The following is a 27541-nucleotide window of genomic DNA, read 5'->3' as shown; positions in this document are numbered from 1 at the left end:
CCGAGAGGGAGCCAGAAACCCCGCCCCCCCCCGCTTCCCATCGGCTGGATCTCTGCTTCCCTTGGCCCGGCGAGGATCGGCGCTGGATCCCTCGGGAGAGGCTCCTGGATCCCGTTCGGAGCAGGTAAGGTTGCTCTCCCTCCGGCCTCCAGGCTGCCCCTCCTCCCAAGAGATCTTTCCCCCCGCCAGGAAGGAGGGAGCTGCGGATTCCGCTCTTCGGCTTCTCCGGGATTTTCTCGGGGAGATCCGGCTCTGGCTTTGCCTGCAAGGAGCGGATCCCTCCCTTCCCTCCAGGGGGGCAAAGGGGATCCGCTGGATCTGCCCCCTCCTCGCCCGGCCAAGGCTCCCTGGGTGAATCCGGGGAGGAGCTTTGAGTAAGTTGATTCAGAAGGTCACTCTGATCCGTCAGATCACGAGGTCTCTGAGCATGCGTATCCCGCAAGTGCATTTGGAAAAAAAAGAAGTGTAAATTGCGCTTTAAAACATTTACTGGGATTTGTAATGTGTTATTAACACCCTCTGACCTCTTTGCAACGGGGAGGGGAAAGGAAAGAAGTTTAAATTAGTTGACTTGAGCTGATGTTTTCTTGAGCCACAAAAGAGATCCTCTTTCTTTGAGCTCTTTCCTCTGAAAGGCGAAAAACCCTTTGTTTTTATGCTAATCTCTACTTTGCTTCTGCTTTAAAAAGATGGGCAGAATTTCTAAACTTTGTATTTTCCTTCTGTTGCCCAGAAGAGGCTGGGATGTAGGAGCCCCTCCTTGGTGGGTGTTTTCCTAAGCACAAAGGAAGTTTTGAGGGGGGGGGTCTTGTGAGCAACTGCTAGATAACAAGTGGATGGGCAGGAGGCTGCCTTTCCCAATTGTACATAGATTCCTATACATTCCATAAATTCCTAACTGGAATCTTGATTGCTTTGCAGCCTCTAAAAAGACCAGGAAAGATCAGCCCTTTTCACACATGCTCTGCCCCATCTTCCACTGAGATTTCCTAGGCACAATTATGCTTTGGCCCCTGTTGGACTTCAGCCTTTCTTTCATTTTGTCTTATTCGGATCTTCTTGAATCTATCTCCATTATTTTGTATCCTGATCCAATACTCTTATTTTTGGCTCCAGAATCCAGATCACTTCCGGATTATGTTCAATATCACTGTTGGCATCTGAGCCTTTTTTTTTTCATTTCTCTTTGCAGGAGACCAGTGAGGATGTGGCTGTGAACCCCACAAAGGAGAAAGTTCCTGGATTGTGATCCACCAACCTTTGGCCAGGACTCCGTTCTAGAGAATTCGGAAATTGTGGCCTGGGTGGAGAAGCGGCTTCCTGCACAAAAAGGGCCAATAGATTAAGGAGAAACCAAACCGGTCAGCAGTGAGGGTCATACCTGGCCTTGGCCCAGAGACCTCTTCATGGTAACTTTAAAAGTGAGTAAACAAATCTTGAGTAAAATCTTGGTTTGGAGAACAAGCGTCCATTTTTCAAAATCTATATTTGACAAATGAGCAATCCAGAAAAAATGGGTTTTACTCCCAAGGTGAGGGCATAATGTAGTTCCATTGAGGACTATACCTTGAATGCGGTTGGTCAGCCAGTTGCAAATCCACCAGGTGGTGATCCTATTCCACATTTTGTTTATCCCGGCAAGAACTAGGTTGCAGTCTACTTTTTCACATGCCTCACTGAAGTCCACGTATTCTATGTAGACAGAATTGTTATTGTTTTGTCAAAGAATGCAATAAGGTTTTCTGCCCTTTTTGACAAACCCATGTTGGCTTGTAATAATAGCTTTGTTTGTTTCTAGGCTTTGGCAGATCCAATGCTTGATTATCTTTTCCAGGGAATGATGCCATAATGTTTGGCTTTTAATTTCCTTGATCCAATTCCCCCTTTTTTAATCTTTATTTTATAAAATGTACAGTGTCACGAGGAAGGCCGGATTGAGAAGTCATGGTGGGATGGGGCTCATATGAGCCAAAGTGAGAAGAAGCAGGAAAAGGGGATAAGAATCAGAAATGGGTTGTTTACATCAGCCTGAACTCTTTTTCCTTCTCTTTTGCTTATGTGATGCCTTAGTTTATTTTATTGTCATTGCACCTCGTACAACAAAATTAAATGCCATCTTCAGTGTATATTATAACTATTATATAAAATAAAACAAAAACACTCATCCTTTGCATTCTATGCAACTGAATTGAAACCCCCTGATATTGCATTAATATTACACTATACAGTAGAATTCAATCTAGTTACTGCCCTGCGATAGAAGTTGTTTTTCAGCCTATTTGTCCTTGTTTTTATTATCTTGTACCATCTGCCAGATTGTAATAGTTAAAAAGAAAGAGTGCCCAGGATGAGATATGGATATTTAAGGAGGTTTTGAACTTTCTTAAGGCAGAGGGAGCTATAAAAACTCTCCCAAGGAAGGGAGAGGGCAAGCAATGATCCTCTGGGCAATGATGTTAAACCCTCTGGAGTGCTGTCCTATCTGTCACTGTGCAATTGACAAACCATACACAGGTGCAGTAAGTTAAAATACTCTTTGTGGTGCAGCAGTAGAAGGTCACTTAGTTTTTGGTAATTTCTGTAGTTTGTCCTGGACTTACCACCACAATTGGAGTCTTGGTCGTTGAGCAAAGTGGTCATTAAGTAAGATGTCACAGGAGAGCTTGGCTCAATGACTGCAACGCTGTACTCCTGATTGTGGTTGTGAAGCAATTTCACGTGTCGCTAAACAAAGTCCCAGGTAAGGAATGTGGGGTTGTCTGAAGGGAGCAGGAGAGGCCTGGTGATTCCCAGGCACAGGCCGCATTCGACTTCAGGGCTCCTGGACAACCTAAGAGATGCTTTGGGACACGTTGCTTGGAAACAGTACGAAACATGCAGCTTAGAAAATGGAGCTAGGTTGCAAAGGCCTCCAGTCTGGGGAGTAAGGGCGCATCTCTCAGTGACAGTGGTGATCCTGGGGAGAAGTCCAGGTCTGGGGACAATGGCAGCTGTCTGAAACTGCTGAAGGCCCCATCCCCCCTTTTAAAGCAATTATTATGTGGGAAATATTTTTCTGGACTGTCTACCTGGGTCTGGAGGTAAAAATGCCCTCCAGAAAACCTCCAGGTGCTCGGATGGTCAGGCCCTCTTTCCGGGTGACAAACCACATCAGAGCTTGGTGTGTGGAAAATCCGTTGCTTGAAATGAGACAATGGTTGTCCTGCATTTGTGAGTCCGCTCAGAGGGGGCCCTTAGAAATCTTTTTAGCATCGAAAAGGGTTTGATCCTGAAATCTTTTCAAAAAACACACAAGCTGGTCAAAATCATGATAAAGAAAAATGCTCCCTGGGCTGGGTGCTATTAAATAAAGCTTCTCATCTCTTTAGATTACTGTATTTTTTTCTGAGTATAAGACGCACCTTTTTTCCTCAAAAAAAGAGGCTGAAAATCTGGGTGCATCTTATACACCAAATACAGCATTTTTTGCCTCCTGAAACCCCGATCCCTTCACCCAAATGGCCGTGCATACCCTTAGGGAGGCTTTCAGAGAGCTTCTGGGGGCTGGGGAGGGCAGAAAGAGGGGAAAATGGGCCGTTTTTTGCTTGTTTTTGCCCCCCACCCCACAGGAGCACTCTGCAAGCCCCCCCCCCCCCCCGCGCTATTCATACCTTTAAAAAAATAAATAAACGGGCCCCTTTTGGGGAGGTTTGCAGACTGCAAAAACTCCCCCCCCCTTTGGAAAGCTTTTTATCTGATTGATGAGAATTACATTGCTCAAGTGCTGTGCCAGCAGAAACAAAGTCTTAGGTGCTACAGATTGTCAGCGATTTCCTTCTCCAGCACATGGATAAACACACTTGGAAACATCTCCCTACCTACCTATTCTCTCTCCCTCCCTCCCTCCCTACTATATTTCTCTCTCTCTCTCTCTCTCTCCCTCCCTCTCTCTCTATCCCTCTATATACCTATCTACCTACTCTCTCTCCCTACCTATCTACTGTATTTTTCTCTATATCTTTCTATTTTTCTCTCTCTATCCCTCTACATATCTACCACACACTCTCTTTCCCTATTGTATTTCTCTTTCTCTATCTCTCTATCTACCTACCTACTTTTTTAAAAAAAATTGCCTCTTCAAAACCTTGGTGCGTCTTATACTCCGGTGCGTCTTATATTCTGAAAAATATGGGACATTGAAATATTCTTGTTAAGTCTCTTACTGTGGTATTTTATTATTATCCATATACCTTGTGACATTAAATATTTTTCTTGCCTATTTCTATCGATCTGGAAGCAATTACCTTATATTCCATAGAGATATCACTTCAAATAGTCTAAATTTATTGTGATGTTTTTGTAGCTTCAGTAAAGGAGACTCCCTTAAATTTGTCACTTTACTCTATGGTTAATTCTCTCCTTCTTCTCCTCCGTCCTCCATGAAATGGCATCTCCTACCCAGCACAATGTTTTCCTAGCTGTTTTGCTTTGAAAGTGGTCTCTTCCCTCTTGATGCCCCAGAAATGCTCCTTTAGTGGTTGATGGGCTCAAAATCTGGGATCTGCCGGACTCCTATTGGCTTCTTCGGTGGGGCTTCTGGCATCTTCCTGCCCACTGTGAGCCCCTACAGAAGGTCAACTGAAAGTAGGAGAAAGGGGCCCATTCTGCCATTTAATGCTGCTAATTCACACACACACACACACCATGTCCATTTACCAGCCTTCAGCTCCTCCTGCCAACAAAGGGGTTTTTATTATTTGTGGCCCCTCCTGTGTGGGGCTCTGTCCTTCCTTCCCTTCTCAGCTCCAAGTGGGAGAGGCTAAGTTTGGGTCGGTCCCCCCTTTCAGCCCAGAGCTCATCAGGCACAGCTGGAGGGCAGAGGCAGCCATGGGGGTTCACCTCAGGCAGTCCTCCAGCTGCACCGTTTCAGAGTTACAATGGACCCCACCCACAAAAGCTATTCATGACCTGGTTCCATAATGTGCAGGGACACACTTAAGGTTGAAAGTCTGTAGATATTTATTTATATTTATTATATAATATAGAAACCACCCACATCACCAGTTACTTATTTCCCCTGTTGGCAAACATCTATGCTCTAAGTTGAGGATACTCACCTTGAACAAATTCTGGTCCTGATTGTGGATTTGAATTCTTACATTCATCCTATTAAAAACAGCACCACAAAAAAACAGATTAGGAACACAAGTTGAAATAGGGAAGAAAATGTTAAGTGAGCACCTGTCTACCCTAGACGAGTTCAAATCACCAGGACCGGATGGATTACACCCCAGGGTTCTGAAGGAATTGCCAGATGAGATCACAGAACCACTGAACTATATCTTTCAGAGATCCTGGAGCACCAGGAAACTGCCAGAGGACTGGAAAAGCACTGATGTGGTTCCCATCTTCAAAAATGGGAAAAAATAGATCAAGGAAACTACAGACCTATCAGCCTGACCATAATACCAGGGAAGATTCTGGAAAAGATAAGCAATGAATCAACAAACACCTAGAAGTAAACAGAGTAATAACCAAAAGCCAAGAAGGGTTTATCAAAAACACATCATGCCAGACTAATCTTACTGTATTCTTTGACAAATTGCCAAAATTAGTGGACCAGAGGAATGACGTCAATATAATTTACTTGGACTTCAGTAAGGCATTTGATAAGGTAGGCCATAACCTCCTACTAGATAAAAGTAGAAAAATGTGGGTTAGACAGCATCACCACCAGATGGATTCGTAACTGGCCGACCAACCGCACTCAACGTATAGTCCTCAATGGAACTGCATCTTCATGGATGAAAGTATGCAGTGGAGTACCCCAAGGCTCTGTTTTAGCCCCAGTACTCTTCAACATCTTCAACAATGATTTGGACGAGTGAGGGGATCAATGAGGAACATCAAATTTGCAGATGGCTCCAAGCTGGCAGGACTAGCCAACACTCCAGAAGATAGGCTTAAGACACAGAAGGATCTTGCCAAACTTGAACATTGGGCACTATCTAATAAAATGAAATTCAATGGTGAAAAGAGTAAAGTTCTACATTGAGGCAACAAAAACGAAATGCACAGGTACAGTATAGGTGGTACCTTGCTCAATAATAGTAACTGTGAAAGGGATCTTGGAGTCCTAGTGGACAACCATTTAAATATGAACCATCCATGTGCAGCAGCTGCCAAAAAAGCCAACACAGTTCTAGGCTGCATAAACAGAGGGATAGAATCAAGATCACGTGAAGAGTTAATACCACTTTATGAGGCCTTGGTAAGGCCACACTTGGAATGCTGCATCCAGTTTTGGTCACCACAATGTAAAAAGGTTGTGGAGATTCTAGAAAAATTGCAGAGAAGAGCAACAAAGATGATGAGGGGATTGTAGAGTAAAACATATGAAGAACGGTTGCAGGAACTGGGTATGCGACTGCGTGGGTGTGGCCAATTTAAGAGATTAATGCACACAAAATAAACTTTATTTTATTTTTTTGCACCTCAGGGTGTTTTATTTGCTTTTGTTTGCATGTTGCTCTTTTGGTTGACTTTTCTTTTTACTACACCATTTTTTTCAGTTCCCTAGGAGTCTAGTGGCCCACTTCCACATTTGCAGCAATTCTTCTCAGCCCCAAGTACCTTGCGAAATCTCTCTCTTGTTTTCTCTCTCTCTCTCTCTCTCTCCTTCTCTTTCTCTCAATCCCTCTGTCTTTTTCTCTCCCTTCTCTCCCTCTTCCTGTCTCTCTCTTTCTCTCTCCCCCCCCCCTTTTTCTCTTTCTTTCTCTGTCTATCTCTGCCTCTGTCTCTCTTCCTCTCTGTCTCTCTCTGTTTCTCTGAATATCTTCTGGGGGAGGAGGAGGTCAAAAATGGACCCATGTCAGCACCTCTCCATTAATTAATTAGGAAAGAAAGACCACAAGACTCCATGTGTGGAAATCAAGTGTACTTTTACTAATTAAGAATGATTAAAGGCAATAGCGAAGCGAAGTCTGATTATTTAGGCGCGAAAGCAATTGATATATAGAATAGCCCATTCCCCACCCCTTGGCATCACAGTTCCAGCCCAATCATAATTCTTCCAAGTGTCAGGTGTGAGATAACTTCAAAAGGCATCACAAAGATGGAATGTCAGTGCCGTTAGTCCTGGCGGGAAACACCCACGCATGCGTAGTACGATCAGTCGGTGAACTCCAGAACCTTCCTCCAGCACAATGAGTAACCCCTCCCAAATACCATGCCCTCCCTCCCCGTTTCATGGCAGCCGAAGCGATAGCAAAGCAGAGGCTGACAAGCCATTTTTGACCTCCCCCCTTTTTTTACTTTCCCCGCCTCCCAGGCATCCATGCACCCCTTTTTTTATTTCCCCCGCCTCCAGAACATCTCTGCAGGCCAGAAATGGGCTAAACTAGCCCATTTTTTTGCCTCCTGGGGCATCTCTGCACTCCGTTTTTCATCTCCCCAACCTCCAGAAGCATTCTGCAGGTCAAAAATGGGTGAAGAAGGCCCAGTTTCTTTGCCTCCAGGGGCATCTGTGCTCTCCATTTTTCACCTACCCTGCCTCCAGAATGTCTCTGCAGGACAAAATGGGTTAAAACGGCTCAGGGTTTGGGCAAAAGCGGCTGGGATTTTGGACTGGGGCATCTGTGTACCCTGTTTTTCACCTCCCCTGCCTCCAGAACCTCTCTGCAGGCCAAAATTGTTGGTCTTGCCTTCCAGTTCCAGCCCATGGGACTCACGAAGGTAAATTCTGCACTCGGCGAAAGGGTGAGTGGGCCGATGTGGGCGGGGCAGCCTCGTGGTCCTGTGCGGGCCGAATTAATGGCTTTGGCGGGCCATATGCAGCCCACAGCCCATAGTTTGAGGACCCTTGTTATTAGCAGTAGCACTTAGATACATAATGCTTTACAGCATTCTCTGAACACTTTACAAATGACGGCATCTGGCCCTCAACAATTTTGTGATTTTTTTCCTGTTTCTCGAAAGGAAATAATGTTCTCATCTTCTTTTTTGTTCCACCAGCAGGAAAACAGCTGTGACCAAAAGTTTACCCGCAAGGCAACAAACAAGAGATAGTAGAAATTCAGCCCCAGGAAGCAGCCAAAGGGCCAGCATGAAGCGTGGGAAACTCTTGGATCCCCCACCAGACTCAAACAGCCCTCCAAGAACAGCGAAAAAAACCCATGAATGCTTAGAGTGTGGGGAATCCTTTGCTCGCAGGTCCCTCCTTTTGACCCACAGGAAGGTCCATGTGAGAAGTGGATCCAGTCAAGGATTGAAGGGTGAAAAATCCTTCTCTGGAAGAGACATCAAAGAGAGAATCCACACAGGGGAGAAACCTTACAAGTGTTGGGAATGTGGGAAGAGCTTTTCTTGGAAGTCAAATTTTTTGGCCCATGAGAAGATCCATGCAGGAATCAAATCATACAAGTGCTTTGAGTGTGGAAAATGTTTCACCCAGAGTTCAGGTCTTCGGAGTCATCGGAAAACACACACAGGGGAGAAAAATGACAGGTGCTTCGAATGCGGGAAATATTTTTCCTCGAAATCAAGCCTGGTGCGACATCAGAGACTTCACACCGGAGAGAGATCCTATGAATGCCCAGAATGTGAGAAACGATTTGTGTCTTCTTATGAACTTCAGACACACCAGAAGAGACATAAAGGGGACCTTCCCCATAAATGTGGGGAGTGTGGGAAAAGTTTTATTTCGCCATCCCAAGTTCAGATTCATCGGAGAATCCACACAGGGGAGAAACCGTACAAATGCTCAGAGTGTGATAAAAGTTTTTCACAGAAAAATTCTCTTGTGATGCATCAAGAAATCCACACTGGACAGAAAGCTTATCAATGCCTGGAATGTGGGAAATGTTTCCGTGAAAAATCCACTTTCAGAATCCACGAGAGAATCCACACAGGGGAGAAGCCTTACAAGTGTTGGGAATGTGGGAAGAGCTTTTCTTGCAAATCAAATCTTTTGGGCCATGAGAAGACTCATGCAGGAATCAAACCATACAAGTGCTTTGAGTGTGGGAAATGTTTCACCTGGAGTTCAGGTCTTTTGACTCATCAGAAAATACACACAGGGGAGAAAAACGAAAAGTGCCTCGAATGTGGGAAAAGTTTTACCTCGAAATCAAACCTGGCGCAACATCAGAGACGTCACACCGGAGGGAAACCCTATGAATGCCCAGAATGTGAGAAACGATTTGTGGATCCTTATCAACTTCAGACACACCAGAAGAGGCATCAAGGGGACCTTCCCCATAAATGTGGGGAGTGTGGGAAAAGTTTTATTTCGCCATCCCAAGTTCAGATTCATCAGAGAATCCACACGGGGGAGAAACCCTTCAAATGTGGGGAATGTGGAAAATGCTTTGCTCAAAAACAATATCTTGGAAGGCATCAAAGGTTCCACACAGGAGAAAAGCCATACAGATGCGAAGAATGTGGAAATTACTTTGCAGACAAGCAAGGCCTTTTGGGTCATCATAAAATCCACACAGGGGAGAAGCCGCATCAATGCAACGACTGTGGACAATTCTATCGTACATCATCAGCCCTTAGAAGTCATGAGAAAACTCACACAGGGGAAAAAAGCTACAAATGTTTAGACTATGGGAAAGCATTTGCTTATTCATCTTCCCTTAGAAGTCACAGCCGAATCCATACAGGAGAGAAACCTTACAAATGCTCAGAGTGTGATAATAGTTTTCCACGGAGAGATTCTCTTGTGATGCATCAACGAATCCACACTGGAGAAAAACCATATAAATGTCTGGAGTGTGGAAAATGTTTTGCCCATTCTTCAACCTTTCGCATCCACACCCAAAGTCATACAAGAGAATAGCCTCACAAGTGCACAGAGTGTGAGAAAGCTTTTTGTAGTAAAGGAAAGCTTAAAAAGCACCAACAAGTCCATAGCAGAGATAAATCTCTTCAGTTGTGAACAATGTTGGGAACACTTTCCCCCCCCAACATTAAGTCACATCTTAACATCTTAAGTTGCTACAGTCGTAAGTCAAGGAACCAAATACTTCCATTATTTTTTACTAGGCTTTGTTGATCAATGGGGAGGACTGAAAATTTAGAGAGGGGAAAATGGGGTGAAGGGTGGAATGAATCTGGTGGTTTATTTAGTGGTAATAGTTTTGTTGTTGAATCTGCTGGCTGAGGATGAAGAGGGAAACTTTTCTTTTTCCTATTATCTTTTTGGGAGGGATTTTTTTCGCTTTTTTCATTGTCTTTCTCCTATATTCACACACACATATTTGTATTAACTTTCTTTCCGTGCATATAATCCTTAATAAAAGTATTGTTCAAAATAACCAAGAGGGCCTTTTTCAGGAGATGGACTGGGGGGGGGTTGCAACACACAAAATGGCAGTCAGATTGTGACATATTTGTGCAGCCAAAGTGGGCTGAGGAACTTCTCGGACTTCACTGGATGAGGAAATGGGCGGAAGGGAGGAGGAGGAGGAGGAGGAAGGCCTTCACTGAGTCCAGGGCCCATGGTTCCCAGCAGCTACTAGAAGGTGGAGCCACGCTTCTCAGGAGGGGCGAGAAACCTGATGCAAGAGGCTACTGGAAGACGCCCCCTAGAGGAGAGATGGGGAAGTGTCCGTTCCAGAGGGGTGCACCTTTGGTGTGTGGGGGGGGGTCTGGAAGGGGGAGGAAAATTAGGGGAAGGGGAGGTGCTTCCTGATCGACCTCCTCCATCTTCCCAGGGTGGAAAAAGGCAGGCAGACGTTCAACTGGTCCAGCAGTCCGCCTAACGCTCTGGAGGGAACCTTGGATCCCCCTGGGGCCTCTTTGCCCCCCAAAAGTGGCAGGAAATACGAGGGAAGGGAAGAGACCCCCAGGCGTTCTCTGGGCTGCAAGGAAAGTAATATTCCTGCTTCTCTCTCCCTCTTCCTTGTGGGGGGGGATCTGGGGAGGGGGCCACAATAAGGATACCTACACCCATAATCCTGAGCTCTTCCAGCCCTTCAGCCCCCACCTTCCCTGGATACCCCAAACTTTTCTCCATTTCCCCCCCCCCAAATCTTCATCCCCACTAGCTTTATTTGAATGGTTTTCATGGCCTCTTTCCTGTCCCCCTCCCAAATAGCCTCCCCCCCCCAAGACCATCTCACAGGGAGGGGCCCTACCACCCTTTGCTAAAGGGGGAGTTTGGAAGGACAACTCAGCCCCCTCCCAAAAAAAAACAAGGTGAGAGAGGAAGGTTTTCTATTTTGGGGGGGGGGTTGCAGCTTCAGGGGGGTATTCAGGGAGCTCCTTCATGCCAGAACCAGAGGGCAGTGTGAGCTTCCTTTTGTGCCCCCCCCCAATGACTCTCAACTGGAATCTCCCTTTCTCTGTGTGTCTGGAGGGGTGGACTAGATGGCCCCTTAAGGTCTTTTAGGGTCTCCACCAGTCCAGGCTGTGTGTGCTGAGATTTCAGAAGGGGAAAGTGGAGCCAGGGGTCTCTATGGAGAACCTCCATCCTCCAGGTCATGGTTGTCCCTAAGATGCTTTTCCAAAAGGAAATTGGACTTTCTTGGTTCCCCCCCCCCCCCGAAAACATTTCCCTTCTCATCCCAGAAGCTTCTCCAGTTCTGACTGAGTGGTGGAGGATGGAAGGATTGATATTCCTTGCAGTCCTTTGGTTCTGAATCAGGGTGCAAAGGGGTGCGGAGCCTTCCTGAGGCTGCTGAAAGGACCCTGTTGTAGACCGTAGGAGGGGGGGCTCCTTTCCACCCTCCCTCTGTTGTGGGGGGGCTCCTCATTTTGGCAAAGATGGCCGCTTTGGCCCTTCTCTCCATCCAGGGCTCCTCTCTGTCCAGAAGGTGGACGTGGCTGTCCCAGAAAGAGCCACCCAGGGCTTTTCAGGAGCAGATGGACCTCTCCTCCTGATGGGCTTCTCCTTTGAGACACAATCCTTCCTTTCTCCCCCTTCCCAGTCAGTCAGAACTGAAGAAGCTTCTTAGGTGAGAAGCGAAACATTTTCAAGTCCCCAAAAAGTCCAGTTTGCCTTTTGGGGGGAAATGAACCTTTGGGAAGAGAAGCAGAGTTTTGGGGCTCCTTCCATCTCAGTCGGGGGGGGGGGGAGGAAGTTCCCAGCAGTAGCTGGTCCTGAGCTTTTTTTAGAAGTTAACCAATGGGGGGGAGGCAGAGACTGCCTGGAAGATTATCTGGGGGGGGGGGGGGTAGTATACCTGAAGTGGCGTCCTGGGGGTTCTGAGAAGGGGACCCCCAGATTCCCTGGTTATACCCAACTTTTCTTCTCCCCACAACCAAAGTGTTACTATCTGCCCTTGCATGAATTTGGGGTTCAGGTCTCTTCTCTGTCCCCTGCAGCCCCCCCCCCCAGGGCCATCTCAAAGGGATAGTTCCACAAAAGGGATAGTTTTGGGGAGTCAATTTAGGGGAGCAACCCCCCCCCAATATTTTTCTCCCTGAGTTCCCACTTCCCATCCAGGTTCTGAATCACCAATGGGGGATGATGTGGTGGGGGGTTCTGGGTCTTTTCCTCAAATTCAGACTCTTCCCCCAAGAAGGGAATAAAAGCTCAGCTCTTCTCGCACTGAAATAAATGGAGATTCAGAAGGAAAACTGACGTTGCGGAAACACTTTTGCCAAAAAAGCATCTTTTTTTTTTTATACTTTTGGTGCAGTTTGTGGATTCAGGCCAGAAAATGCCTGAGTTTCCCTCTTTCCCTCTTCCTTTCCGTCTCCTTCCTCTCTTGATGCAAGAAACTTTGGGCTCACAGCCACTGGTGTGTGTGTTTGTGTGTGTGTGGTCATATTTTTATCCCACATGAGCTGCCTTTCCGCTACCCCTGCCTCATCTGGGCTACTAGGGAAGTGGAAGGGGGGAGAGCCTCCTCTTTGTCCAGCCCAGGGAAATTGGGCAAGAGGGAGGCTCCTGCAGGTTCCCACCTCTCTTACCCCACCCCCACCCCATTCCCCACTACTGACATACCCGCCTCTTTCTCCCCCCTCCTTCCCCCAGGAGCAATGAGGGCCCCTCCCTGCTCCGCCTCTTCCCCAGAGGATCCCCCTCCTTACTGGGTGTCTCCTTCCCCCCTTCGCTCTTCCAGGGATCTGGGCTAGTGCCTCCACCAGCAGCATGGGGGGGGGGGATCCCACCAGAGCCAGATACAGATGCAGATTAACACACTTGGAAGGGATCTTGTAGATCATCTAGCCCAACCCCCACCCAAGCAGGAGACCCTGCACCATTTCTGACAGATGGCAGTCTGGTCTCTTCTTGAAAGCCTCCAGTGATGAAGCTCCCACAACCTCCGATGGCAAAAGCTGTTCTATTGGTTGATTGCTCTCCCTGTCAGAAAGTTCGTCCTTATTCCCAGGTTGAGTCTCTCCGTGCACAGTTTCCATCCCATGGATGCTGCCCCACAAGCGCCCCCAAAGAGAGATGAGAAATACACAGATGCTCCCAGCCCTAGAGGCGGCATCTGTGGGTCTGGATGGGGGGGGGAGGGGAAGGGAGCGTTCACCTGGAACTTCGGAATTGGGGGTACCCCAAATCAAGGCAACAGTCGGTCCACTAAAGAAAGAAAATTGCAAAGAAGTAACAGGCAGCAGAGAGAAAGCAGAGCTGCTGAACTCATTCTCTGCCTGAGTGCAAAACTTTTTTCTGAAAAAAGTACTTTGTGACACCTCAGCAAGATACAGGACAGTGTAGAAAAAAGATTGTGAGAAATGCTCCACCCACCATTCAGTATTTTGCAGGCACACCTGAGATCGCACACACAATTGCCTTTCTCACAGAGTGTGAGAAACCTCACTGTAAATCAAAGCTAAAAAGGCATCAGAAAGTCCATAGCAGAGATAAATCTCTTCCATTGTGAACAATGCAGGAAATATTTTTTTCCCCAAAAGTCACATCTTATTGCCTATTAGTAACCTACGACTATCACTGTTATATCTTATGGTTCTTGGTGAATGTATTCTATTTCATTTTTCTTTAAGTACATTGAGAGCATATGCACCAAACACAAATTCCTTGTGTGTCTAATCACACTTGGCCAATAAACTATTCTATTCTGTTCTATTCTATTCTATTCTACTCTAACTCTACTCTACTCTGTTCTATTTTTACCAAGAACTTCAGACGGTGAGAGAAGGGAAACCCTACAATTGTTTGGTGTGGGAAAAATGTTTGTCCTACTCAAGTCACCTTAAATATAATCTTGAGAATCCAGAATCCTGTAAAAGTTCCAGGGCACAGCTAGTCCTCCAGTTAGAATCACAATTAGGAACAGATTCCCAGTCACAGGTTGATAACAGTTGTACTTCTGGCACCCATATGACCGCATCCCATTTTATGACATTCTTTGTCGTCAGTAAGTAAAAAGGATTCCTAAGTATAAAAGCAAAACTTTCTCCTACAAGTGTTGTCATATAACTCCTTGTATAGGTGTGGCGGTCACCCATGGCCCAGTGCATAACAGGGCATGCGCAGCCACGCTGAACCACACAGGAAAAAACAAACTCCATAACATCCTGATAGTTCATAACATAACATCCCGATAGTTCACTCTAGATGTGCCCTACCCAACGACACCCAGGATTTGACCATATATAGACAGAACTTCCCTGAGCAGTAGATTAGCAATTGTAGTTTAGACAGGCTGTCTTAAACCACATGCTGATTGCTCCTCCTGCCTTTGTCCTATCTCAATAAAAGGGGCTTCCAGACCCCAATCTTGGTCGCGTCATCCCGATAAAGCTCGTTTCCGTGTCTTTTCTCAACATTGGCCTCATGAGTGAACCACGGGTATATCACATACAAGCCAGCCGGTGGCCAAGTGCTCATAATGTGGTCATAGGGAGAGAGGGGGCAACATTTTACAATGGCCAGAATTGGTTTGTGAGCCATCAATGCTTGCCGTAATTTGAGGACTACCTGTAATGAAATCTTGATAAACCTTGGAGCATTTGCAAAAAGGGGTCAGTGTATAAATACTTGGAATATTGCAAAAATACTGATTTCACCGAGACCTTTGGAGACCCCAAAGGATGAATAAGAAAAAGAAATTGTCCTTTTGGTATGTGGGAAATATTTTTCTGGACTGTCTACCTGGGACTGCAGGTAAAAATGCACCTTCAGAAACATTCCAGGTGCTCAGACTCCTGGACACTTTTTCCGGGTGACAAACCACATCAGAGCTTGGTGGGTGGAAAACCCGTTGCTTGAAAGGAGACAATGGTGGTCCTGCATTTGTGAGTCCCCTCAGAGGGGCCCCCTAGAAATCTGTCTAGCATCGAAAAAGGTTTTATCCTGAAATCTTTTTTTAAAAAAATATAAAAGCAGGTCATAATTGTGGTAAAGTGAGGTAAAAGCTCCCTGACCTGGGTGTTATTAAATAAAGCTTCTCATCTTTTTAATTTGATCTGTCAGAAATGATGTAGTGTCTCCAGCTTTTGGAGGGGGGCTGGACTAGATGACCTACAAGGTCTCTTCCAACTCTGTTAACCTGTTAATTTAGATTGTATTGTAAGAAGTTAGCACCCACCCCTCTCCTAGAAAAATGAAATTTCCTGAGAAATATTGAAAAGGCAGATTATTATATTTCCCTGGATAGGAAATGAGGAAACATGTTTTTAGGCAGGAAATAGGCTCTCTCTTAATAGCTCCACCTTTTAATGGGCTAATTCTTTAATGTGCATAGATGGACAAATTAACACTGAAATTAAAAGATAAAGAAGAGTCGGAATATTATGAAATTTGGAACAATTGGTACAAATGGCTGCAAAACAGGAATAAAATTAAGCCATATATATATATATATATATACACCAGGGGTTGTGACTTTAAGTATATATATATATATATATATATATATATATATATATATATATATATATATATATATATATATATATATATATATATATATATATATATATATATATATATATATATATATATATATATATATATATATATATATATATATAATTTATATATATAATTTATATATATATATAATTTATATATATATATATATATATATATATATATATATATATATATATATATATATATATATAGAACTGTGTACAAAGTGTGTAAATATAGAAGTGAAATATTATATACATGTACAGATATGATGACACAACAATGTTGATGTAATGACTGTAAGGTGTTGTAGAAGGGAAAAAATAATAAAAAAATCTGCTATTAAAATGACTGAGCCAGTCTATTCAACATAACAAAGATCTCCCCCCTTCAGCTCCAGGGTGATGGGATTAAGGCATGATTGTATTCACCCTTTATCCACCTCACCACAGGACACCTGGGAAGAAGCAATGCTCAACTAAACCTGGACTCAAACACAACCTAATGAGTTGCCCCTGCATGGCCCAATTGGAGTCTGACAACCAATCAGAATACATTTCTTACACAGGAACAGGAAACAAAGAGGTGGGGTCAAACAGACAGTATAAAGCCAGGGACTTTCAACATCTTGTTCTCTTTTCTTCTTCACCCAACATCTGAAACATGTGATCCCCCTTTTCTGTTCAGGAGCTCAAGCCATGTGGTCCTGTCCACCATTAAACCATCTTTCCAAACAGCCTCCATGTCTCCAGTGTCTTTTTCCCCACTTGGAGCTGAACCCAGAAGGACATTTCTTCCAACAGTATTTAAATTCCTTTGTGGATATTCTTGGTATTTGTTTTAGTAGACTGGACTACTGCAACGTGCTCTACATGGGGCAGCCCTTGAAGAGCATTCGGCGACTTCAGCTTGTCCAGAATGCAGCCGTGCGAGCGACCGTGGGTGCACCTCGGTTCACCCACGTAACACCTATCCTCCGCGAGCTGCACTGGCTGCCTATTGGTCTCCGGATACGCTTCAAGGCGCTAGTCGTCACTTATAAAGCCCTTCATGGAATTGGACCTGGGTACTTGAGAGACCGCCTGCTGCCAATTACCTCCAATAGACTGATTAGATCCCACAGATTATATAGCAATAGCAGCAATAGCAGTAGACTTATATACCGCTTCATAGGCCTTTCAGGCCTCTCTAAGCGGTTTACAGAGAGTCAGCATATTGCCCCCAACAATCTGGGTCCTCATTTTACCCACCTCGGAAGGATGGAAGGCTGAGTCAACCCTGAGCCGGTGAGATTTGAACCGCTGACCTGCTGATCTAGCAGTAGCCTGCAGTGCTGCATTTAACCACTGCGCCACCTTGGCTCCTAGGCCTCCTCCGAATTCCATCCGCCGGCCAGTGTCGACTGGCGACTACCCGGAGGAGGGCCTTCTCTGTGGCTGCTCCGGCCCTCTGGAACGAACTCCCCGTGGAGATTCGAACCCTCACCACCCTCCAGGTCTTCCGCAAAGCCCTTAAAACCTGGCTGTTCCGACAGGCCTGGGGCTAAAGAACTGTTGCCCCCACGTCTCAAATTGGTATGACTGTTGTGTTTTAATTATGCATTGTTTTTTATATCGTTTTAAATTCTTGTTTGTATCCCCCTTCCCCGGTTGAGTTGTGAGCCGCCCTGAGTCCCCTTCAGGGGAAAAGGGCGGCATATAAATAAAATCAACATCAACTGTGATATTTCATCGTTATCCATATACCATGTTACATTCAATATTATTTCTGTTAGTCTTATATTCCATAGAGATATCACTTCAAATAGTCTAAATTTAATGTGATGTGTTTGTAGCTTCAGTAAAGGAGACTCACTTAAATTCGTCCCTTGTCTCTAACCAGGCTTACTTCTCTCCTTGTCCATGAAATGGCATCTCCTCCCCAGCCCCAGCCCCCCCCCCAGCACAATGTTTTCCTGGCTGTTTTACTTGGGGAGTGGTCTCTTCCCTCTTGATCCCATAGAAATATCCTTTGCGACATAGTTGTTGATGAGTTCAGAAACCGGGATCTGCCATTGACTCCTATTGGCTACTTCAGTGGGGCTTCAGGCATCTCCTCGCCCTCTGTGAACATCTGGATCTGGACACCTAGTTCCCCAGAAGTCCATCCCACTGTAGTACAAGGGAAGCCCCCCCCCCAACTGGAGGGGAGACGGAGTTCCCCTCGAGGCTGCTCTCCCACTGGGTTAGGATTCTTCTTCTTCTTCATCATCATCTTCTCCTCCTCCAGCTGCAGAAACTCCAGAGGCCCCTAAATCAGTCAAGGGGAAGAGCTGAGGGTGGGAATGGGGGGGTCCCTGGAGACGTCTCATTGCCCCAACTGGGTAACATCATCAGAGCAGCAACCAACCACCAACCTCAGGGACTTCAACTCTTACGGGGCCTTTTTGCACAACTCTTTCAGGGGAATCTGCAGAGCTTCAGCTTCCAGAGCGCTCAGACAGACAGACGCACACAGAGAAAGAAATAATCACAAAAAACACACAAAAGCGTTTCGGAGCACGTGGTCCTAGCTGAAAGGGAGGGGGGAAGGAGAAGAGGCGGTGAAAGGGCGGAGCTTCAAGGAATAGGCGGACCCGAGAGGGAGCCAGAAACCCCGCCCCCCGCCTCCCATCGGCTGGATCTCTGCTTCCCTTGGCCCGGCGAGGATCGGCGCTGGATCCCTCGGGAGAGGCTCCTGGATCCCGTTCGGAGCAGGTAAGGTTGCTCTCCCTCCGGCCTCCAGGCTGCCCCTCCTCCCAGGAGATTTTTCCCCCCGCCAGGAAGGAAGGAGCTGCGGATTCAGCTCTTCGGCTTCTCGGGGATTTTCCCGGGGAGATCCGGCTCTGGCTTTGCCTGCAAGGAGCGGATCCCTCCCTTCCCTCCAGGGGGGCAAAGGGGGCTCCGTCCCTCGGCTGGCTCTGCCCCCTCCTCGCCCGGCCAAGGCTCCCTGGGTGAATCCGGGAAGCAGCTTTGGGTAAGTTGTTTCAGGAGGTCTCTCTGTGATCCGCCAGAGGTCTCTGAGCATGCGTACTGAGCAAGTGCATTTGGAAAACAAAAGTGTAAATTGCGCTTTAAAACATTTATTGGGATTTGTAATGTGTTATTAACACCCTCTGACCTCTTTGCAACGGGGAGGGGAAAGGAAAGAAGTTTAAATTAGTTGACTTGAGCTGGTGTTTTCTTGAGCCACAAAAGAGATCCTCTTTCTTTGAGCTCTTTCCTCTGAAAGGCGAAAAACCCTTTGTTTTTATGCTAATCTCTACTTTGCTCCTGCTTTTAAAAGATGGGTAGAATTTCTAAACTTTGTATTTTCCTTCTGTTGCGCAGAAGAGGCTGGGATGTAGGAGCCCCTCCTTGGTGGGTGTTTTCCTAAGCACAAAGGAAGTTTTGAGGGGGGGTTCTTGTGAGCAGCTGCTAGATAACAAGCGGATGGGCAGGAGGCTGCCTTTCCCAATTGTACATAGATTGGCCCAGAGACCTCTTCATGGTAACTTTAAAAGGGAGTAAACAAATCTTGGGTTAAATCTTGGTTTGGAGAACAAGCGTCCATTTTTTAAATCTATGTTTGACAAATGAGCAATGCAGAAAAAAATGGGTTTTGCTCCCAAGGTGAGGGTATAATGTAGTTCCATTGAGGACTATACCTTGAATGCGGTTGGTCAGCCAGTTACAAATCCACCAGGTGGTGATCCTGTGCCACATTTTCTTTATCCCAGCAAGAACTAGGTTGGGGTCTACTTCGTCACATGCCTCACTGAAGTCCATGTATTTTATGTAGACAGAATTGTTATTGTTTTGTCAAAGAATGCAGTAAGGTTTTCTGCCGTGGTCTCTTTTTGACAAACCCACTTTGGCTTGTAATAATAGCTTTGTTTGTTTCTAGGCTTTGGCAGATCCAATGCTTGATTATCATTTCCAGGATCTTCCCAGGGACTGATGCCATAATGTTTGGTTTTTATCTTCCTTGATCCAATTCCCCTTCCCTCCCCCTTTTAACATTATTTTATAAAATGTACAAAAAGTGTCACGAGGAAGGCCCGATTGAGAAGTCATGGTGGGATGAGGCTCATATGAGCCAAAGTGAGAAGAAGCAGGAAAAGGGGATAAGAATCAGAAATGGGTTGTTTACATCAGCCTGAACTCTTTTTCCTTCTCTTTTGCTGATGTGATGCCTTAGTTTACTTTATTGTCATTGCACCTCGTACAACAAAATTAAATGCCATCTTTGGTGTATACTATAACTATAAAAAAAAAATTCTTTGCATTCTATGCAATTGAATTGAAAACCCCGGATATTGCATTAATATTGCACTATTGTATTTGTATTTATTTGGTTTGTATGCCACCCAATCTCGGAAGACTCAGGGAGGCTTACAGGTAAAAAAAGGGAAGGGGGGGATACACAGGATACAAACAACATTAAAAATTCGACAACATTCATAACTTAAGATGGGGCTGGATAAATCAACAGCCCCAGGCCTGCCGGAACAGCCAGGTCTTAGTCACTTTGCAGAAGGCCGGAAGGGTAGTAAGGGTCCGGATCTCAACGGGGAGATCGTTCCATAGGACCAGAGCAGCTACAGAGAAGGCCCTCCCCCGGGGAGTCGCCAGCCGACATTGACCAGCAGATGGAATCCGGAGGCCTAATCTGTGGGATCTAATAGGTCTCTGGGAGGTAATTGGCAGGAGGCGGTCTCTCAGGTAGCCAGGTCCGATACCATGTAGGGCTTTAAAAGTAACGACTAGCACCTTGAAGCGTGTCCGGAGACCAATGGGAAGCCAGTGCAGCTCGCGGAGAATAGGTGTAACGTGGGTGTACCTAGGTGCACCCACAATTGCTTGTGCGGCTGCATTCTGGACTAACTGAAGTCTTCAAAAACTCTTCAGGGGCAGCCCCATGTAGAGCGCGTTACAGTAATCCAGTCTTGAGGTGACGAGGGCGTGAGTGACTATCCGAAGGGCCTCCCGGTCCAGATAGGGTCGCAATTGGTGCACCAGGAGAACCTGGGCAAAGGCCCCCCTGGTCACAGCCGACAAGTGATGTTCTAGCGTCAGCTGTGGATCCAGGAAGACCCCCAAATTGCGAACCCTCTCTGAGGGGTGTATAATTTCACCCCCAGCCTGAGAGGTAGAATACAAGGCCAATCTTTGGGATGGAAAAACACAAGCTACTCGGTCTTGTCGGGATTGAGTGCAAGCTTGTTCGTTCCCATCCAGACCCTGACAGCCTCCAAGCACTGGCACATCACTTCTACCGCTTCGCTGAGTTGGCACCGGGCAGACAGATACAGCTGGGTATTGTCCGCATATTGGTGGTATTTAATCCCGTGCCGGCGTATGATTTCACCCAGTGGCTTCATGTAGATGTTAAATAGGAGGGGGACAGGACCGAACCCTGCGGCACCCCACTATACAGTAGAATTCACTCTAGTTACTGCCCTGGGATAGAAGCTGCTTTTCAGCTTATTTGTCTTGTTTTTTATTATCCTGTACCGTCTGCCAGATGGCAACAGTTAAAAAAAAAAAAAAGAGTGCCCAGGATATTTGGATATGGATATTTAAGGAGGTTTTGAACTTTCTTAAGGCAGAGGGAGCTATAAAAACTCTCCCAAGGAAGGGAGAGGGCAAGCAATGATCCTCTGGGCAATGATGTTAACCCTCTGGAGTGCTGTCCTATCTGCCTCCATGCAATTGGCAAACCAAACACAGGTGCAATAACTTAAAATACTCTTTGTGGTGCAGCAGTAGAAGGTCACTTAGTTTTTGGTAATTTCTGTAGTTTGTCCTGGACTCACCACCACAATTGGAGTCTTGGTCGTTGAGCAAAGTGGTCATTAAGTAAGATGTCACAGGAGAGCTTGGCTCAATGACTGCAACGCTGTACTCCTGATTGTGGTTGTGAAGCGATTTCACGTGTCGCTAAACAAAGTCCCAGGTAAGGAATGTGGGGTTGTCTGAAGGGAGCAGGAGAGGCCTGGTGATTCCCAGGCACAGGCCGCATTCGACTTCAGGGCTCCTGGACAACCTAAGAGATGCTTTGGGACACGTTGCTTGGAAACAGTGCGGAACATGCAGCTTAGAAAATGGAGCTAGGTTGCAAAGGCCTCCAGTCTGGGGATTAAGGGCGCATCTCTCAGTGACAGTGGTGACCCTGGGGAGAAGTCCAGGTCTGGGGACAATGGCAGCTGCCTGAAACTGCTGAAGGCCCCATCCCCCCCTTTTAAGGCAATTATTATGTGGGAAATATTTTTCTGGACTGTCTACCTGGGTCTGGAGGTAAAAATGCCCTCCAGAAAACCTCCAGGTGCTCGGATGGTCGGACCCTCTTTCCGGGTGACAAACCACATCAGAGCTTGGTGTGTGGAAAATCCGTTGCTTGAAATGAGACAATGCATTTGTGAGTCCCCCTCAGAGGGGGCCCCTAGAAATCTTTTTAGCATCGAAAAGGGTTTTATCCTGAAAACTTTTCAAAAACACGAAAGTGGGTCAAAACACCCCTGGCCTGGGTTATTATTAAATAAAGCTTCTCATTTTTTTAATTTAGAGTACACTTAAATCCCTTTAAGGATATTCTTGTTAAGTCGCTTCCTACGATATTTCATTATTATCCATATACCTTGTGACATTAAATATTTTTCTTGCCTATTTCTATCGATCTGGAAGCAATTACCTTATATTCCATAGAGATATCACTTCAAATAGTCTAAATTTATTGTGATGTTTTTGTAGCTTCAGTAAAGGAGACTCACTTAAATTCGTCACTTTACTCAAACCATGGTTAATTCTCTCCTTCTCCGTCCTCCATGAAACGGCATCTCCTCCCCAACCCTCCCCAGCACAATGTTTTCCTGGCTGTTTTGCTTTAGAAGTGGTTTGTTCCCTCTTGTCCTTTGTGACATAGTTGTTGATATGCTCAGAATCTGGGATTTGCCATTCCTATTGGCTACCTCAGTGGGGCTTCTGGCATCTTCCCGCCCCCTGTGAGCCCCTTGATCCGGACACCTGGTTCCCCCAATGCGCCTGGTACCTGGATGCTCCTCACGTCCGATGGAGGCTCTTTCTCCTTATGGATTTCAGGCTCTCTGGGAAGAAAGTCCAGTCCTGGAGATACGGAAGGTCAACTGGAAGTAGGGAAAAGAGCCCAGTGTGCCTGTTTCACACTGCTAATTCCTTCACACACACACGCGCGCACACACACACACACACACCATCTCCACCTGCCAGCCTTCAGCTCCTCCTGCCAACAAAGGGGGGGGGTTTCATTATTCGTGGCCCCTCCTGTGTGGGATTCTCTCTCCTTCCTTCCCTTCTGAGCTCAAGTGGGAGAGGCTGAGTTTGGGTTGGTCCCCCCTTTCAGCCCAGAGCCCATCAGGCACAGCTGGAGGGCAGAGGCAGCCATGGGGGTTCACCTTTCACAGTTTCAATGGACCCCACCTGCCAAAGCCATTCATGACTTGGATCCATAATGTGCAGAGACCCACTTAAGGTTGAAAGTTGAGGAATCACCTGCAGTTATTTATTTATATTTATTTAGTACCAAATATGGAAACCACCCACCTCACAAGTTAGCTTCTTTGCCCCGTTAGGAAACGTCTATGCTGTAAATTGTGGACTGAATGTCATAAAAGCGCTGATAAATCTTGGGGCACTTGTAAAAGGGGGTCATTGTATAAAGGCAAGAACTTGGACTCTGTGTCCAGAGTTGTCTTATAAAACACAACTCTGAAAAGGGACTCGCAACTCTAAAGCCAAAATCAAGAAAACCAAAACAATAAGGTACCTGAGACACACCCACAAACACAACCAAACTCTAATTCTCCAGCCCCAGCCTTCCTCTGTCCCAGATATTGGGGAGGGAAACAGCCCCCTAAAGCTTTCCAGAAGGTTGGGGGGGGCTGCAGCATCCCCCCCAGGACAGAGACTGCTATAGAAAAATCACACTTCCTGAGTCCTGCTGGATGGCAAATCATAAAGGTGAAGATCTGGGTTAATTCTCCATTTCATAATAGTTTGTCTCCCCTTCTGCAGCTTCTTGTTAAAAGTGAGCAAGGGCCCTGCCAGCCACACTCACCTCAAACAACTTCTGGTTTTGATCCTGGATTTTAATTCTTAACATGTCTCCTTGAACAGGGAAAAGATTTTCATAAACACACTCCTCAAACACGCATGTTTCTACATGGACACCGATGCAAACATTAATATTTGTTTTTGGCAGTTAGTATTAATTAATGATTTTAGCAAGCTCCATTGCTTTTTTTTGGTAACTTTATCCTGTCTAATTCTAAACGAACTGCAAAATGCTACATTTGTTCAATTCTTAAATATTAAATATGTGAGGCTGAGCTTTAAACTGACCGATAGAGATCATGCAGGCTGAGTTAAGGGATGCTCATCAGCTGTCAAAGTCAAAAGTTAACTCATTCACTCATTTCTGCCCTTTAGGGAGCATGACCACCAAGCCACGCCCACCCAGTCACATGACCACCAAGCCACCGCCACAAAATAAGCCATGCCCACAGAACTGGTAGTAAATATTTTTGAATACCACCACTGGTCCACACACAGAGAACATCACAGACTCCGCTGGAGGGAAGTTCCCCGAGGATTGGCTCTCCGAAAACTCAAAAGACAAAACCTCTGATGATCCCGGTGACCGACCCATATTGGATCTTGCAACTTCATCCTGGGACACATATATTCACCTTTATTTGGTTTTTATCTTTATTTCACAAAACGGCAATTGAGTGAAAGTTTTTGCCTTGACTTTTGCGTTTCCTATAGCCAGTCCTCGTGTTACGACTGCAGCTGGGCTGCAAACTCATTTCTTGAGCAAAGTGGTCATTACTTGAGACATCACATAACCGCTTTGCTCAAGAACTGCAATTCCTCCCGCACTGTTGCCGTTGTTATTAGAAATAGCATTTCAAGTTAGATGCATAGTGCTTTACAGCACACTTTACAAATGTCAGCATCTGGCCCTCAACAATTTTGTGATTTTCCTTATTTCTCGAAAGGAAATAATGCTCTCATCTTTTTTGTTCCACCAGCAGGAAAACAGCTCTGGCCAAAGATTTACCTGAAAGGCAACTATCAACATATAGTAGAAATTCAGCCCAAGGCATCAGGCACCAGAAAGCATGGAGGGTGGGAATCTCTTGGATCCCCCATCAGACATGAGAAGCACTTCAAGGACAAAAAACTCCAAAAATCTCAGGAGCCCCTCAACACTAAAACCTTACAAATGTGTGGAATGTGACTTATGCTTTGGACGAAGGTCAAACCTTCTTTCACATCAGAAAATCCACACTGGAGAGAAACCTTATCAGTGTCTGGAATGTGGGAAGTTTTTCCGTGAAAAAGTCACACTCAGAAACCACGAGAGAATCCACACAGGGGAGAAACCTTACAAGTGTTGGGAATGTGGGAAGAGCTTTTCTCAGAACTCAGGTCTTTGGCTCCATGAGAAGATTCATGCAGGAATAAAATCTTACAAATGCTTTGAGTGTGGAAATTGTTTCACCAGCAGTTCAACTCTTCAGAGTCATGTGAAAACACACACGGGGGAAAAAAATGAAAAGTGTCTTGAATGTGGGAAATGTTTTACGCAGAGGTCAGCTCTTCGGAGTCATAAGAAAACACACACAGGGAGAAAAACGAAAAGTGCCTTGAATGTGGGAAAAGTTTTACCTCGAAATCAAACCTGGTGCAACATCAGAGACGTCACACTGGAGAGAGACCCTATGAATGCTCAGAATGTGAGAAACGATTTGTGTCTTCTTATGAACTTCAGACACACCAGAAGATGCATCAAGGGGACCTTCCCCATAGATGTGGGGAGTGTGGGAAAAGTTTTATTTCACCAACCCAAGTTCAGATTCATCAGAGAATCCACACTGGGGAGAAGCCCTTCAAATGTGGGGAGTGTGGGAAATGCTTTTCTCAAAAACAACACCTTGGACGCCATCAGCAGTTCCACAGAGGAGAGAAGCCATACAGATGCGAAGAATGTGGGAAATGCTTTGTAGACAAGCGAGGCCTTTTGGGTCATCACAAAACCCACACAGGGGAGAAGCCACATCAATGCAACGACTGTGGAAGATTTTACAGTACCTCATCAGCCCTTAAAAGTCATGAGAAAACTCACACAGGGGAAAAAAATTACAAATGTTTAGACTGTGGGAGAGCGTTTGCTCATTCATGTAACTTAATAAGTCACAGCCGAATCCATACAGGAGAAAAGCCCCATAAATGCTCAGAATGTGATAAATGTTTTCCACGGAAAGATTCTCTTGTGACGCATCAGCGAATCCACACTGGAGAGAAACCATATAAATGTCTGGAGTGTGGGAAATGTTTTGTCTATCCTTCAACACTTCGCACACACACCCGAAGTCACACAGGAAAGTAGCCTCACAAGTGTGCAGTGTGAGAAACCTTTTCATAGTAAATCAAAGCTGAAAAAACATCAAAAAGTCCATAGCAAAGATAAATCTTTTCAGTTGTGAACAACGTTGGAAACACTTTTTTCCAATACATCTTAATGTTTACCAGGGACTTCACACAGTGACAGAAGGAAAATCCTACAATTATTTGGTGTGAGTAAATGTTTTTCCTACAGAAGCAAAGGAACCTCAGAGAATTCACAATGAGGCAAAAAGGTGTAAATGTTGGGAGTGTGAGACTATTTTGCCCGCAAAGCAGAATTAGTAATTTACCAGAGTGATTACACAAAAGAGTTTATAAGTATGTGGGGATAAGTATGTGGGGAGTAGATTTAATGTTTGCAGAGTACAGGACGTCCTTGAAGTATGACCACAAGTTGGAATGGATTTCTGGTCATAAGTTGCTACAGTTGTATGTCAAGGAACCAGGTTTTCTGTTAAATTTTACTAGGCTTTGTTGATCAATGGGGAGAACTGAAGATTTACAGAGGGGAAAATGGGGTGAAGAGCAGAATGAATCTGGTAGTTTATTTAGTGATAAAAGTTTTGATGTTGAATCTGCTGGCTGAGGATGAAGAGGGAAAGTTTTCTTTTCCTATTATATTTTTCGGAAGGTTTTTTTTCCCTTTTTTCATATATTCACAGACAAATGTTTGTATTAACTTTCTTTCTGTGCATATAATCTTTAATAAAAGTATTGCTGAAAATCATGGCTCCTCAAACTACGGGCCACATGTGGCCGCTGAAGTCATTAATCTGGCACACCCAGGACAAGGTGGCCCCGCCCACATCACGCCCGCCCCCCCCCCTTTCCCCCAATCACAGAACTTAACTTCGGGACCCCCATGGGGTGGAACTGAAAGGTAAGGCCAACAATTTTGGTCTGCAGAATGCTTCTGGAGGTGTAGTGTATGTGAAAAACAGTGGACATAAATGTTCCAGGAGGCAAAAAAAACCCAGGCAAAAATGGCTCGTTTTTCACCACCTCTGCCTGAAGAAGAAAGAGAGAGAGAGACAGAAAGCAAGAAAAAAAGCGAGAAAGCAGAGCGTAAAAGAAAGAGAAGGGGGGAGAGAGGGAGCGAGGGAGAGATGGAGAAAGAGAGGGGGGGAGCAAGGAAGAGAGGGAGAGATAGCGAAAGAGAGAGGGAGGGAGACGGGGAGAAAGAGAGAGAGATTTCTCAAGTTCCTTGGGACTCAGAAGAATTGCTGCAAAACTTGAGTTCCCTGAAGTGGGCCACTAGACTCCTAAGCCAGTGTTTCTC

The 27541-nt window shown here is 45.6% G+C and overlaps 1 protein-coding gene across 1 annotated transcript; it reads left to right on the top strand.

The window, feature by feature from the left end:
* Positions 1–26980, top strand: LOC148046983 (uncharacterized). Its single transcript, XM_087711781.1, is given in 5 exon segments — positions 1–124; positions 1193–1421; positions 7993–9886; positions 24942–25494; positions 25497–26980. Coding segments are annotated over 3 exon segments (3105 nt in total). The 5' UTR covers positions 1–124; positions 1193–1421; positions 7993–8083; the 3' UTR covers positions 26246–26980.
* The last annotated feature ends 561 nt before the right edge of the window (positions 26981–27541 follow it).

This window comes from Thamnophis sirtalis, unplaced genomic scaffold, assembly GCF_051295495.1.
Source record: "Thamnophis sirtalis isolate CommonGarterSnake01/CBP01778 unplaced genomic scaffold, rThaSir2_p1.2 scaffold_3, whole genome shotgun sequence".
NCBI classification, from domain to species: Eukaryota; Metazoa; Chordata; class Lepidosauria; order Squamata; family Natricidae; genus Thamnophis; species Thamnophis sirtalis.
This window is presented reverse-complemented; position numbering and strand designations above follow the sequence as displayed.